This window comes from Malus domestica, chromosome 03 (assembly GCF_042453785.1).
Source record: "Malus domestica chromosome 03, GDT2T_hap1".
NCBI classification, from domain to species: domain Eukaryota; kingdom Viridiplantae; phylum Streptophyta; class Magnoliopsida; order Rosales; family Rosaceae; genus Malus; species Malus domestica.
Genome location: NC_091663.1, coordinates 10,761,805 through 10,775,664, shown reverse-complemented (window position 1 = coordinate 10,775,664; position 13,860 = coordinate 10,761,805). Strand labels below are relative to the sequence as shown.

Genomic DNA, 13,860 nt, shown 5'->3' with positions numbered 1-13,860 from the left:
TAGGTTAAAACCCCGTTTGTAGAGTTGGTCATTAATGCTCAAGTAACGGGTAGCCTTGTATCGAATCTACTTAGCTTGGACTTTGTCATTTCGAAGGATGCCATGAGCAAGAAATCTATCAATCGGGATAATCTAACTATCCCCCTATTGTAAGTTGAACACTTCCGCAGCCATGGTGCTTGGTGCTGCCAACAATTCGACCTGAATTTTTCTCCCAATCTTATCTTCCACCGTTGAGGCGAGGCGAGCCAAAGCATCTGCATGACTGTTTGCCACTCGAGGAATTTGGGTGATCTGGTAGTGGAAGTACTGGAGCAACAATTGTGTTTGTGCCAGATATGCTGCCATAGAGCTATCCTTAGAGTCAAAGTTGTTGGTGACCTGGTTAACCACCCATTGTGAGTCACTGAAGATATCAATTCGTTTAACCCCAAGGTGTTTGGCCAAACGTAAGCCTGCTATGAGGGCTTCATATTCGGCCTCATTGTTCGACGCTTTGAATTTGAAATGAAGAGCATACTCCATTGCCACTTTGTCAGAGGTCGTAAGGACTAGTCCTACTCCACAACCCTGTTGGTTGGACGAGCCATCAACACATAGACTCCATGTTAGGGCTGTTGGTTCTATTTTCTGAGCTTCCGAGGGTAATGAAATCACTTATTTAGGCGTAGAAACAATGTCAACAGGATATGTGAAGTCGGTGATGAAGTCTGCCACTACTTAGCCTTCTCAGCTGGCTTTGGTTGGTAAGAGATGTCAAACTTACCCAATGATATCACCCATTTGATCATTCGCCCGGAAGTGTCAGGACTTTGGAGTATCTGTCGAAGAGGATGATTGGTAAGCACGATGATAGAGTGTGCTTGGAAGTAAGGGCGAAGTTTTCGAGCAGACATGACCAATGCTAGAGCCAATTTCTCAATGTTGGAGTATCGTGTCTCTGCATCTTGTAAGGCCTTGCTAGCGTAGTAGACAGGCCGTTCGACATTACCATCATTTCGAATGAGAACGGAACTTACTGCTGAAGCCGATACCGACAGATAGATAATGAGAATGTCACCAACCTCAGGTTTGGAAAGCATAGGGGCTTTACTCATGTAGTCTTTGAGGTTCTTAAATGCCTCAGCACATTCATCAGTCCATGTAATGTACTTCTTACTTCCCTTAAGTGCTTTGAAGAAAGGAGCACATCTGTCTGTGGCCTTAGAGATGAACCTAGTTAAGGCTGCCACCTTGATAGTAAGGCTCTGGATATCTTTTGAAGTTACCGGTTCCTTCATGTCGAGGATTGCTTTGATCTTCTCGGGATTAGCCTTAATGCCTCGTTGGCTTATCATGAAGCCTAAGAATTTGCCAGAGCCTACGCCGAAGGCACATTTGTTGGGGTTCAACCTCATTCAATACCTTTTCAGAATGGTGAAAGTTTTATACAGGTTGGTGATATGTTGGTCAGTATGTTTGCTCTTGACTAGCATATCATCAACGTAAACTTCCATGCTCTTCCTAATCTGTTCGGCGAACATTGAATTAACCAGTATTTGATAAGTTGCACCTGCATTCTTTAGGCCGAAGGCATGACTTTATAGCAATATAATCCCCTGTCAGTAGTGAAGGCTGTGTGTTCTTGGTCCAGATGGTTCATGAGGATTTGGTTGTATCCTGAGTAAGCATCCATGAAGCTCAGAAGTTCACACCCTGCCGTAGAATCTATAAGTCTGTCTATGAAAAGAAGAGGAAAACTATCATTCGAGCATCCTTTGTTTAGGTTAGTGTAATCGACACACATTCTCCACAAGACCTTTTGGAGCAGGAGATTTTCCTTGGTCGAATTCTTTTTAACAAGGACAACATTTGCTACCCAAATTGGATAATTGACTTCGCGGACGAAGCTTATGCCTTTGAGTTTTTCAACTTCTGCCTTTATTACCTCGTACCGTTCAACATCATAAGATCTTCGCTTCTGTCTCACTGGCTTGGTCTTGGGGTCAATAGTTAAGCAATGACAGATGATATCGAGAGAGATGCCTAGCATGTCCTCGTATGACCAGGCGAATACCTCAGTGTTCTCTTGCAAAAAAGAGATCAATGCCAACCGAATGGGTGGTGACAAGGTGGTGCCAATCTTCACCATGCGATCTGGATAATCTTTTGAGATAGAGACCTTCTCCAACTTTTCAGCGGGTTGTGCTTGCTGGGTGAAAGAGTCATCTCGAGGGTCGTCAGGTTGACTGTTGCCACCTTGAAGATCCAAGTTGGCTTCGTCTGGGCTGGTCTTTATGACTTGGTCATGTATAGAAAGGGTTTCCTTGGGCACAGGCAGGTGATGTTGCTTGACCGAAGTGTTGTAACATGATCGTGCACTAAGTTGATCTCCTCTGATGTAACCATTACCATAAGGGGTGGAAATTTCATCAACAACATATGTGTGGATACCATGGCCTTGAGATCATTGATGTATGTGCGTCCGAATATGACATTGTATGCCGTTAAGCAATTAACCACCAGGAAGTTAGTGGTAATGGTAACTGTGTAAGGGCCTGTACCAATGGTGAAAGGTAAGTGTATGCTCCCTAAAGGTTGCACGATATCACTGGAGAAGCTTATCAGAGGAGAAATCGAGGGATCGAGCAAGTGTTCAGCTACATTAAGTGCCCTGAAAGCTTCAACAAACATGATATTGACTGAAGCCCCCGTGTCTACCAGGATTCGTCGTACTTCAAAGTTAGCTATATAAGCTTCCACGATTAGTGGGTCGTTGTGAGGGTAGATGATACCTCTTTCTTCCTCAGGGTATAAACATATTGGATCCCAATTAGGCTTTTGATACTTACCTCCCCTAATGTCTTCAACATGAAACATTTGGTAGCCAGACCTTAAAGCTCGTTCACTATTTTTCATGGCCCTGTTGGAAGATTTAGATATGGGTGTGCCACCACTTATGGAATATATCACATTCATCCGGTGTTGGTTACGGTTACCCCTTTGTGGGTGAATGAGGAATTGATCAATTTTTCCTTCACGTGCCAAAACTTTAATATGATCACGAATGGTGATACATTTCTCGCCGTCATGGCCGTTATGCTCGTGGTAGCAACAAAATGTGCCTGTGTTCTTCGTGAGCTTGTAATCCAAGTGCCTCGGTTTTGGCTTCGATATCAAATGTGCTATGCTGGGGTAAATGGCCACGCATGTGGCGTTCAAAGGTGTGTATGCCTCATACCTCAGGGTAGGGGGTGTCCTGACACGTGTTTGACCCACTGTGTTGACTGCCTGGGGTTGGGGATTATCATGGCGATACCCTTGGTTATCGCGGTAGTGTCCCTTACTCTTTTTACTAAAATGAGACTGGTGATGATGGAAATCTTTCCTTTTGCCCTCAGATTGTTATGTATGTTGACTTGGTAAAGTATTAAGTAAGGCAGGGGGAGGCACTGCTGCCGTTTGGAAAGTCGAGGTCTTCTCATTTGGTTGGATATGGATTCCACTCCCTACTTGCTGATAAGGGGTGGCTATGGTGGGTTTCCCTTGATATGTCCTTGCCTCGGCGGAGGCATGGTTGTAAGCATGTGTCATCACCTCAGAGTAAGTCTTTCAAGTGTTGGCATTGATTATGTACTTGAAGAAACAATCACATAGGCCTGCAGTGAAGGCCTTGAGGGCGGTATTGTCATCTGCCTCAGCGCAGCGAGAATACTCATGGCTGAAACGACCGGCATACTCTCGTAGTGACTCGTCTAGCTTCTGGCGAATAGTGTACAAGTCATCTGCAGAATGCAAGCGATCGGTCTGGAAGATATGTTGAGAGACAAACAGTTTCCTCAGTTCCTCAAATGAGTCTACTGTCTCAGGTGGAAGATGGCAATACCAATTTAGAGCTCCGTCAGAGAGGGTGGAGGGGAAGAAAAGACATCGCTCTTCGTCGATATGCATCTGATATGCCATGGTGGACTCAAAGAGGTTAAGGTGTTCAATTGGGTCTTCCCTTCTAGTATAGAGTTGTAAACTAAGCTTTTGTTTTGTCTTTGCTTGAAGGGGGTGTCGAGGATCCTCCTTGTGAGAGGGTCAGGCCTGGGTTGGTTCCAGTCAGGTATCTCGCCCTGACATTCGACCTTCAACTTGTTTACTTCCTCAATGAGCCGTAGGATAAGGGGGTCCTGAGTGGAGTCATGTATCACTGGGATTTTCTTTCGTAAGTCTCCATCGCCTTTTGGAAGTAGGAAAGTTTGAGCAAGGGCGTGTGATTTTTCCTTGGACTCGCCGTACTAACTTCTAGGGCGAGTCTGTCGGAATACCTCAGAGTCCCATGTACCTTCATGTTCCTCTGGGACCTGTCGTTCCTTCACTAGATTGGCAGCTGGCCTGGGTCGTGGGAGGGGACCGGGTCTTTCAAAAACCCTTAGGTCATTGATCTTCGAGCATATGTGGAGGGGATTCTTTCGACGTTGTTTTAGGAAGTCTCGACAGTCATGATAAACGGCTTTCGATCCTTCCAACCCTTCTGCAAGAAGGTGTCTTCCTCCACTTCTCCTGCTTCGGGGTAAAGCAGCTGGGTTGAGAGAAGTCTCACGTTGATCAATGTTTTGATGATTAGCTTGCTCCTCATCAGGGATACCTATGTCGAAGGAAGGTGACCCTCCGTGTTGAGGGGCACCCAAATGATAGTTGATGTCCACAAGGGCAATAAGCTCGCATGTTTGAGTACGTCTAGTTTCGTGGAGCGTCTCAAAGAGCTTCTCATACTGCTCATGGAGGACCTCATTCTTCATTGCTATCTTGTTATTCTAAGCTTCTAGCTCATCGACTTTAGCTTGAAGAGCAACCCTCTTTCCTTCCTTCTTTCGTTACTTCACACTAGGTGAAAGAGGAGTGTCATTCTATGTTATGGCTTCTTTCACTCCCCATGATGGAGAGGGATGCCTAGTCAAAAGAGAGTGTACGAATGGTGAAAACCAGCTTGACAAAGCTGAAGAGAGTGGGAATAAGTGTCGTTCCCACAGACGGAACCAAATGTTGATGCACAAAATCAGTGGGGACTTTGGTACAATATAAAGTGTTAAGTTTGTGACATTCGCTAGATTGCTCCGGTCATTAGTGTGGATAAGTATGTAAATCGATAGGGACAGGGAAGCAAACACAAGATGTACGTGGTTCACCCAGATTGGCTACGTCCACGAAGTAGAGGAGTTCTCATTAATTGTGAAGGGTTTACACTAGTACATAGGTTCAAGCTCTCCTTTAGTGAGTACTAGTGAATGATTTAGTACAAATGACATTAGGAAATATTGTGAGAGAATTATCTCTATTTATATAAGAGAGTTTCTAGTTTCATTTTGACATTGACACGTGTCGTGTTGTGATTGGCTTCTGATGTTGACACGTGTCGCGCTATGATTGGCTTCTGATGTCGACACGTGTCGTGCTGTGATTGGCCTCCTGGTTGGAGGGAAAATCTTTTGGGTCCTTGATGGTATAAAGTTGACCGGTACTCAGTAGTTTCAGGATTGGTCACGTATGGTACAAAAACATGCCATCACTAAAAATAATTCGGGACGGGTTGTGACATTTAGTTCTCTGTAAATATTGCTTATAATTTAGTTTGAGAAACATGTTAGTTACAATCTTAGGGTTTTGTAACCGTTTCGACATTCTAATTTGTTTAATAATATTTATTATTTTGTTAATCTTATTCGTTGCGCACTCTGATGTTCAACATATATATCCTGATACAAGTTTGATTCCTAACCGATTTTTTTCTCCCTCACAATTAATTGTTTAACCCATAACATTATTGCTCAACTATAAAATTATACCTAATAAGATTTAGAAATGTGACATGTTCATCGTATTTTGGAAAGTGTACACCAAACATGTAGTGTACGTTGCCCGAAATTAAAATGTAATGCATAAATCACGTACGTGGCAGGCATAGAAGCAGAGTATAAATATAAGCCGGGTCCATTTATCAAAGCTGGAGGAGCGAAGCGGGCAAAAAAATTGATCAAACACAAAACTGGAGAAAAACGTAAAACCAACAACTGTAGCCGGGGAGGTGCTGCAGACGCTGTGCCACTACATTCTCTCTCTCCGTCTCCGATACGATCTCCGGCCACCGCCGTAAGTTCCAAACCATAGAATCTCCGCAATGCCCTTCGTGCTTTTTGAATTTTTTGATTCCCAAATTTATTGATCATTAAACGAAAAAGAATGTGAATTTTAATTCCTGTTCGTTTTTTTTTTTTTAACATATTTTCCCGTTTCATTAGGCTCGTATGCTGCAATTGAATTTTGTTATTTAATCGAACGTTGGGATATGAATTAATTTTGATATTTATATAAGTAAATTATGGGTTTGATGAAGAATGTGATATGAGGAATGAGAAGTGAGCAGGGTTAAATTATTAAATTGATTTGGTTGTGATTTTTTATGTTAACTTTAGGAGTGAAAGTTTGGGGATTTTTAGTTTGATAGAAGATTGTGGGGTTGAAGAAGAATGCAATATTGGCCTGAGAAGTTGCTGAATCAATTGAGGTTTTTCTGGGAGTGTGAGCTTTTGAGTTGAGTCTCAGACACAACACCAATAATGGGCACTGTACATCGCAGGTATGTGTGTATTAACATGATGATCCCGAATACCGATGCTTCCTGAAGATTGTTACATTAACTCTCTGTTCATCATTAGTCTTGTTTTTTGAATTTGTTTGATTTTTTTGAATTTTTCAGTGGGGTTAAAAAATCAAATGAAAGTGCCAGGCTTATTTTCACTACAATTTTGGGAGTTGTCTTTGGATTTTTTATTGGTGTATCATTACCGATGGTTTCTCTAAGCAAGGTAATTCCCCTTCATCAGTATGTGGCTATATAGAATTTGGACGTGTATATGTGTGTGATTCGTTTTGAATTTCACAGATTAGGTTACCTTCAAGCCTTATAACATCTCTTGATGTAGCCTTCACCCAACTACGTAGACCTAGTAATCCTCCCCCTTCAAACAAAAGTCTTGAAGATGAAGGATCAGAGGGTGTCCCTAAGGTACTTATTGTGCTCCATCTCTGAATATGTGTATTTTCTTGTTGATTTTATTACTGTTGTTTGTATAAGATATTTTATAATTGTGGCAATTCAATATTAAATTTGGTGACGGAATCTGTGTTTTGCTTAATATTGTCTATAATCCTACAATAAGCAGTTCCGAAACTGTTTAGGCCGATGCTGCAAATATTCATCTATGCCCAATTTTTCATGGCTGCGTATTTAGGATTATTTGTCTTTTTATAAATAAGATGTATGCTTATGGTTGTCTTTGCACTGTCATATTGTAATAGTTATCTGACCAAATACACTTCGTCCTGATATTCTTCGTTGACTTTGTGATCCTAAGTACATACATTGAGTTGACTATTAGGTGACTGATTTTGGGTTACGAAATCCTTTCTTTTCTTATTATTCTTGTAGGTAAGACTCTTCTTCATTGTTGAGCAGTAGAAACCTTGAAGACGTCAAAACAACACATTTTAAACTATGCTGGAACAATAGATTCGATACAGAGTATGATACAATAATAGGCAAATTTCCAAAAACATGGGTACAAAGACAGCAATAGAAATAGTATATACTATATTTATTTATATCTTTAAATAAAAAGTTAAATCAATAGCATACCTATTGATTTCTTGTTCTTATATCATGTTCATTTTCATCACCACCAAAAAAATAAACATAAGATATAAGCACCCATATCTATCTTTTATCTGTCATGCTAGTGAGGAAAAGAGGAAGAATGGCTCCCTGTGGCTCTAAAATCATATTTTAAAACCACGATCATACCTTATTTTGATTAGAATTGCAAGATGACATATGTTGTACCCTGATCATATCCACTTCATATCAGTTCAGACAAATAATGGGTGGTGGCCTCACAGGAGTATGTGCATCTGTGGTGAATTTGTCTTATTGACAACGCTTATCTCGGCCTGACTGCAACCCAAGATAAAAGTTTAGGATAAAAGAACGACTACAGTCTTCTCTTTCCCAGAACTCTGGCATGGGTGGCATTTTCCGATTGATGTGGTTGCATGTTGCTGCATGCATGTAGTGTAGCCTGGGATTCCAGATTGCCATGGTCATAAACATTTGTTCATAGTGCTACTTTTTCACCCATAATTCATGTCCATTACATTCCAAGTAATAGTCCTTTCATATTGTTTTGTTAATTTTCTGACAGATATATGTTCCAACAAACCCGCGTGGTGCGGAGACACTACCCCCAAGAATTATTGTTCCTCAATCTGATCTTTATATTCGGAGATTGTGGGGTGAACCCAGTGAGGTATGATATCTGATATCATAGTGAAAGTAGCTGTATATTTTAATTTTCAAAACATTATTATTTTTATTATTTATGATGTATTCACATGTCTGAATGAATTAGGATTCATGGGTTTGGTTTAAGTAGAAAGGGCGGATTATGGAGATGGGTATTGGAAGGAAAGATTGGTTGGAGGCATATGGTGGAAATTTCTTGTCAAACTTTGTTTGTATGCATACATATAATAGTCTGTATGTGGATATATCTGTGCGTGATCTTGCAGTAGTAGTCCTACTCTTACACTCCACCTTGGAGGCCGTTATGATTGTGCATGTTGCTTAATAATCTTGGTCTGAAAAACTTCTTTTAATTGACAATCTTGAACTCTGCAGGATCTGAAAGTAACGCCAAAGTATTTGGTATCATTTACTGTTGGTATAAATCAGAAAATGAATATTGATGCAGCCATTAAAAAGGTTGAAAAATGTGCTATCCCCTTTCTTTTTTTCTCTTTATTTATTGATTTGATTTTCAAGAATACTGAGGTTCGGTCTTACATTTGGTAGTTCTCCGAGAACTTCACAATATTGCTTTTTCACTATGATGGCCGGACTAGTGAGTGGGAGGAGTTTGAGTGGTCAAAGAGGGCAATTCATGTTAGTGTGAAGAGACAAGCAAAATGGTAAGTCTCAATGGTGCTATGTGACTTTTTTCAATTAACAAGCTTTTCAAAATTTAAACTAGTTGCAGTCTTTTTTCTTATTGCATTGTCATTTCGGAATTGATCTTTTGCGGCCAGTTGTCATACTTTCCATTGTTTTGCAGGTGGTATGCAAAGAGATTTTTGCATCCTGATGTCGTGGCAGCTTATGAATATATTTTCATTTGGGATGAAGATTTGGGAGTAGAACATTTCAATGCAGAGAAGTACGTTATTTTTTCAACAATCATGGTTTCTGGTCTTACTTTATCCATTCATGTTTTCTTCTCATTCCCTTTTACCTTATTCTCCGATTGATGTTCCGCATGATTACCAGGTATATACAGATGGTCAAGAAATATGGTTTGGAGATCTCTCAACCGGGTCTTGAGCCCAATGATGGACTGACATGGGAGATGACAAAGAGGAGAGGTGACAGAGAAGTTCACAAGTACTCTCTTTCTCCTCTTTCACTCAACACCCATTGACCCCTATACACTGACACTCAAATCATCATGCAGCAATAAATGTGCCATGTATTGGAAGTTATTTCCACATTTCCTTATGTCTGGATTGATAAACAGGGATACAGAAGAAAAACCAGGCTGGTGTAGTGACCCACATCTTCCTCCTTGTGCTGCGTATGATCTCTCTCTCTCTCTCTCTCTCTCTCTCTCTCTCTCTCTCTCTCTCATGTACCTTGAGCATGCTTGTGTGTGGACATGTATGTTGTTGTGTGCATGCATATGGTTCTAACTGTCTAAGATTGTGTAAGTTTGCTTGTTCTCAAACAATGTGCAAATATCTTGGGTGCTTCTAGAAAAAAATTTAAATTAACATGGTCAATTTTGAACATGAGCTGTATTCAGTCTAAGTTTACTAAGTTGTTCGGAGGGTGTGCTTGTTAGTATGGTTATGCTTTTCGCAAGATTGAATAAACAATTTTAGCTTTAAGGCAGATTCAGTAATTGGAAAAGGAGGAAATTTGTTTTCCTTTAGTTCTGGTCTCAAGCTATAGTCAGAATGATTCTAACAGTTTCACACTTCCATCTGGGTGTTCAGATTTGTGGAAATAATGGCCCCTGTCTTTTCGCGGGAAGCTTGGCGTTGCGCATGGCATATGATCCAAGTATGGTGTATAGTTGTAATTTCTGGCTCAGCTATTCATACGTAGTCAGTTACAAGATCTTGCAGACCATACGATCTTCTCTTTTGAACGATCGTTTTATCTTTTCAAGGATTCCCTGCAACTGATAATGAAATGCGTTGTTGTGTACTTGTAGAATGATTTAGTGCATGGATGGGGATTGGATTTTGCTCTCAGAAGATGTGTAGAGGTTAGCAGTTTTTGCATTTTATTGCTCCTCTCTTCGTATTATCTTTTTATGGTTTTTGCAGCTATGTTGTTTGCTTTATATTGCTGGTTATGTTTCAATTGCTCACTTCCAAAACCTGCATTTGATGATGCCTGCTAGCTCACAGTTCCATTTAATTGTATTTTGCTCCTCTCCATTTTCACTAATTGAAAACTACTTAAAAGGAAAAGACCAACTTTGTTTAGCCTTCAGTGATAGTCTTACTTCTTTCCCTTGAAAGTTCAAAGGTTAGTTTTCATTTAGTATCTGCAGAGGATTTCCTTAAAACGAGGAAATAACATACTGAGACTAAGGTGGCAATTGTTGGTTTGTTGTTGAGCATGTGTCAAAAGACTCAAAACCAAGGAACTTGAAAATGAGTGACAACTGTATACCAGTCCAAATGATAACTAACTAAATGCTTAAAGTACAAGTATGAAATATTAGTCAACAGGATTATGCCTAACCTCTTTTTTGTCTCTCCAGCCTGCTCATGAAAAGATTGGTGTAGTTGATTCACAGTGGATTGTTCATCAAGTAATTCCTTCTCTTGGGGGCCAGGTAAGTGATCATTGGTATCGTTTCTAGATAGATAATCCATATGTATAGGCACATTTATGTTCATATCGTACATGGACTATGACCAAAACAAAAATCATACATAGATGTCTCCTGTCCTGTATAGGGGAATGGTAAAAGTAAGCAAGGGATGTGTCTTGATTTGGTTAGGTTTAGAATATTATATGAAAATTGAAAGGGTTGATATCTGGTTAATCATTATCTTATACAAGAATAGAAATAGGTGTTGACGGGGAAGCATAATAGTTCAAAGCTTTTGATGCGATGGTGTTAGCACTTTTTCTGATGTGAGATTATTCTCGATAAGTTTTCTATTTTTAAGTTGTTAACAAGGCAATTCTCTACCTTGAAAGACCATTAGCACAAGGTGGAGGTTATCATATCATTTTGTAGCTACATGTTTTTGTTGTAGTCGTGAAATTATGTCAAACACTTGTCTTATTGCTGTAATAAAAGAACCTATTAATCTTGATCCTTCTTAAATCATCATCAATTTTCAGGGAAATCAGGAGGATGGAAAAGCTCCATGGGAAGGGGTACGTGATATGGTAAAATAAGATCCTATTATACGTTCTATGCTTTTTCTCTTTTTTCTTTTTACCTTTATATAAGTTTAGCCGCGTTCTTGATTATTTGCAATAGATTTTTTTCATATGGTTATGACCATGTAGACTATAACAGCCCATGATTTTATCGGCTTCCATTCGATATATTTACTGGAGTAGTAAATTAACCATTTCTTCATACTTTCTTCTGCCTCCAAATCGTTGCATGGTTGCATTCATAATTGTGGGGGAAAAACTAAAAACTTTTGTGATTGTAACTGACTTGTTACTTTTCTTTGGCTGGTTCCTCATGCAGGTGAGAACAAGGTGCAAAAATGAGTGGGCTGAATTCCAGGCTCGCCTCCTCGGCGCAGACCAGGCATACCTTTCTAAGAAAGGAAAGGGGTAATTATACGTTTATCCCGTTACACAAAAGCCTCCACCCCCACCCCAACACATCCCCCGTCTCATTTTGTACATGTTTTTCGCTCGGCCACAAAGGGGGTGCGTTGAAGAGTCCAAAATCCTACTGTAATATTTTCTCCCGTTGCTGAGATGTATCTTAAACGTTGTTAGTTTATAAGAGGAGAGAAATTTAGCCTGCCTGAGATCAATAGAGTCGAGTTTCTACCTTGTTCTTTGTCACCAAGGTACAGAAATTTTACCTTACCAGTTTCTTTCACCGAGGGAATTGTGGTCTGCAAAGGGAGTTGCATTCCAGTTTTGTATGGATTATGGAGTTAAAACTATTGATATACAATGCAGCACATCAATTTCTGTGGCTTGTTGCTTTTCCTTCTTCTCTAAACTGTGACTGGGTTCAAAGGCTGATCATATCGATAAGAATCGGGTGTTGAAGATCTAATTTATTTTTTAGATGTTTACGCATTTAGCATTAGTTTGGAGATCAAAATGTTTAAGCTTTGGTAAACCAAACGATTTTTTAAAACCAATTTTAAGGTCGAACTAGCGAGTAAGAACGTTTATTCTGGGTGCAAATCAAAAGTAAAGTGTAAAATTTTAAAATTTAGCTACAATACGTCAATTATGAAACTCTGAGTAAATTTAATTGGAAACAAAAAGTAGGAACGCCATCAATAAATTTGTTTGCAGAAATCAATAGACGATTAAAGAAATAGGGAACTAGATCTTAATTCTTGGATAACTTGAAGTTTATACTAATCATTGGATAACTTGAAGTTTATACTATATCTTAATTTCAGTCCTTTGAGCCTGTATCTATGGATTAACAGTACGCGAAGAGAAAGAAAAAAAAGTAAAATTCTTTTTGTGCAAAATTACCTTAATGATATTTTTGTTGAATTGTGAATAGATGACTCAATCGTTTTTTCAACTTTTTTTGTTTGACAGAAAATTTTGTTAATTGATAGCAATCATAGTATATATTCTTATTCATGTAGAAACTGATTTTCCTTGATTATTACAGCATCAATATACAGTGTGTGTATATATATACACACAAGTAAGTAGCTAATACTCTACGGTTACATCTTAAAGACAAACATAAACATAAATATGGAGTTACAACATAACAGACAACGCCCAAAATGATCAGTAAACAATCCCTTGGTAAAAACATTTGCTAGTTGATGAGTAGAAGAGATGAAGCGGACCCGGTGATTGCCCAAAGTGACATGTTCTCGAACAAAGTGGTAATCAATAACTATGTGTTTGGTGAGGGCATGGAAAACAGGATTGGCAACAAGATATGTGGCAGCTAAATTGTCACAATTAAGAATCATTGGATGTGTGAGAGGATGCCACAGTTCATGTAGAAGACCTTGAATCCATATAGTATCTACCCATGCATAGGCTAAGGCTCGGAACTTAGCTTCGACACTGGAACGTGAAACAATACGTTGCTTCTTTGCACTCCAGGAAATTAAATTAGGTCTGAAAAAGATACAATACCCAATAGTGGACCGACGAGTATCAGGACAACTTGCCTAATCCGCATCCGAATAGGCAATGAGAAATGAGGAATCCGTAGAACAACGAATAGGGAGACCATGTCCATGTGTACCCTTGAGATAATGTAGGATGCATTTGACTGCTTCATAGTGAACATCAGTGGGAGATCCAATGAACTGAGAAACATGTTGTACAACATACGAAATGTCAGGAAAGTCAAAGTGAGATATTGGAGAGCACCTACAATATGTCGATATGGGGTGGGGTCTGGCAAGGGAGTACCATGAGTGCGGGAGAGGCTGCCCTTAGATGACATGGGTGTAGAGATGAGTTTACAAGCCAACATCTTATTGCGTTGAAGGACGTCAAGAGCATATTTGGCCCGATTAAGATGAACATAACATTTCTCATATGTAACCTCAATACCAAGAAAATAATGGAGT

At 39.7% G+C, this 13,860-nt stretch overlaps 1 protein-coding gene across 3 annotated transcripts; it reads left to right on the top strand.

Moving 5' to 3' along the window:
• The first annotated feature begins 5,970 nt into the window (after positions 1-5,970).
• LOC103423052 (uncharacterized) lies at positions 5,971-12,269 on the top strand. Of its 3 annotated transcripts, none has more exons than XM_008361129.4 (15): positions 5,971-6,114; positions 6,438-6,601; positions 6,722-6,830; positions 6,908-7,030; positions 8,223-8,327; positions 8,699-8,782; positions 8,873-8,988; positions 9,132-9,233; positions 9,344-9,457; positions 9,591-9,647; positions 10,069-10,135; positions 10,290-10,343; positions 10,848-10,922; positions 11,441-11,476; positions 11,802-12,269. In XM_008361129.4, the coding sequence occupies exons 2-15, from the start codon at positions 6,582-6,584 to the stop codon at positions 11,892-11,894; spliced, it is 1,155 nt and encodes a 384-aa protein (XP_008359351.3). In that variant the 5' UTR covers positions 5,971-6,114; positions 6,438-6,581; the 3' UTR covers positions 11,895-12,269. The 3 variants fall into 3 exon arrangements, with proteins under 3 accessions (XP_008359351.3, XP_008359345.3, XP_028955650.2); XM_008361123.4 differs by having other exon boundaries at positions 11,441-11,488; XM_029099817.2 differs by having other exon boundaries at positions 5,974-6,114; positions 6,462-6,601; positions 11,441-11,488.
• The last annotated feature ends 1,591 nt before the right edge of the window (positions 12,270-13,860 follow it).

Excerpts from the sequence above, each read along its gene's own strand:
- LOC103423052 (XM_008361123.4), top strand. The coding sequence starts at position 6,582 with ATGGGCACTGTACATCGCAG. Across the intron at positions 8,328-8,698 it reads TGTGGGGTGAACCCAGTGAG|GATCTGAAAGTAACGCCAAA; the intron begins GTATGATATCTG and ends TGAACTCTGCAG. Across the intron at positions 10,136-10,289 it reads GCGCATGGCATATGATCCAA|AATGATTTAGTGCATGGATG; the intron begins GTATGGTGTATA and ends GTGTACTTGTAG.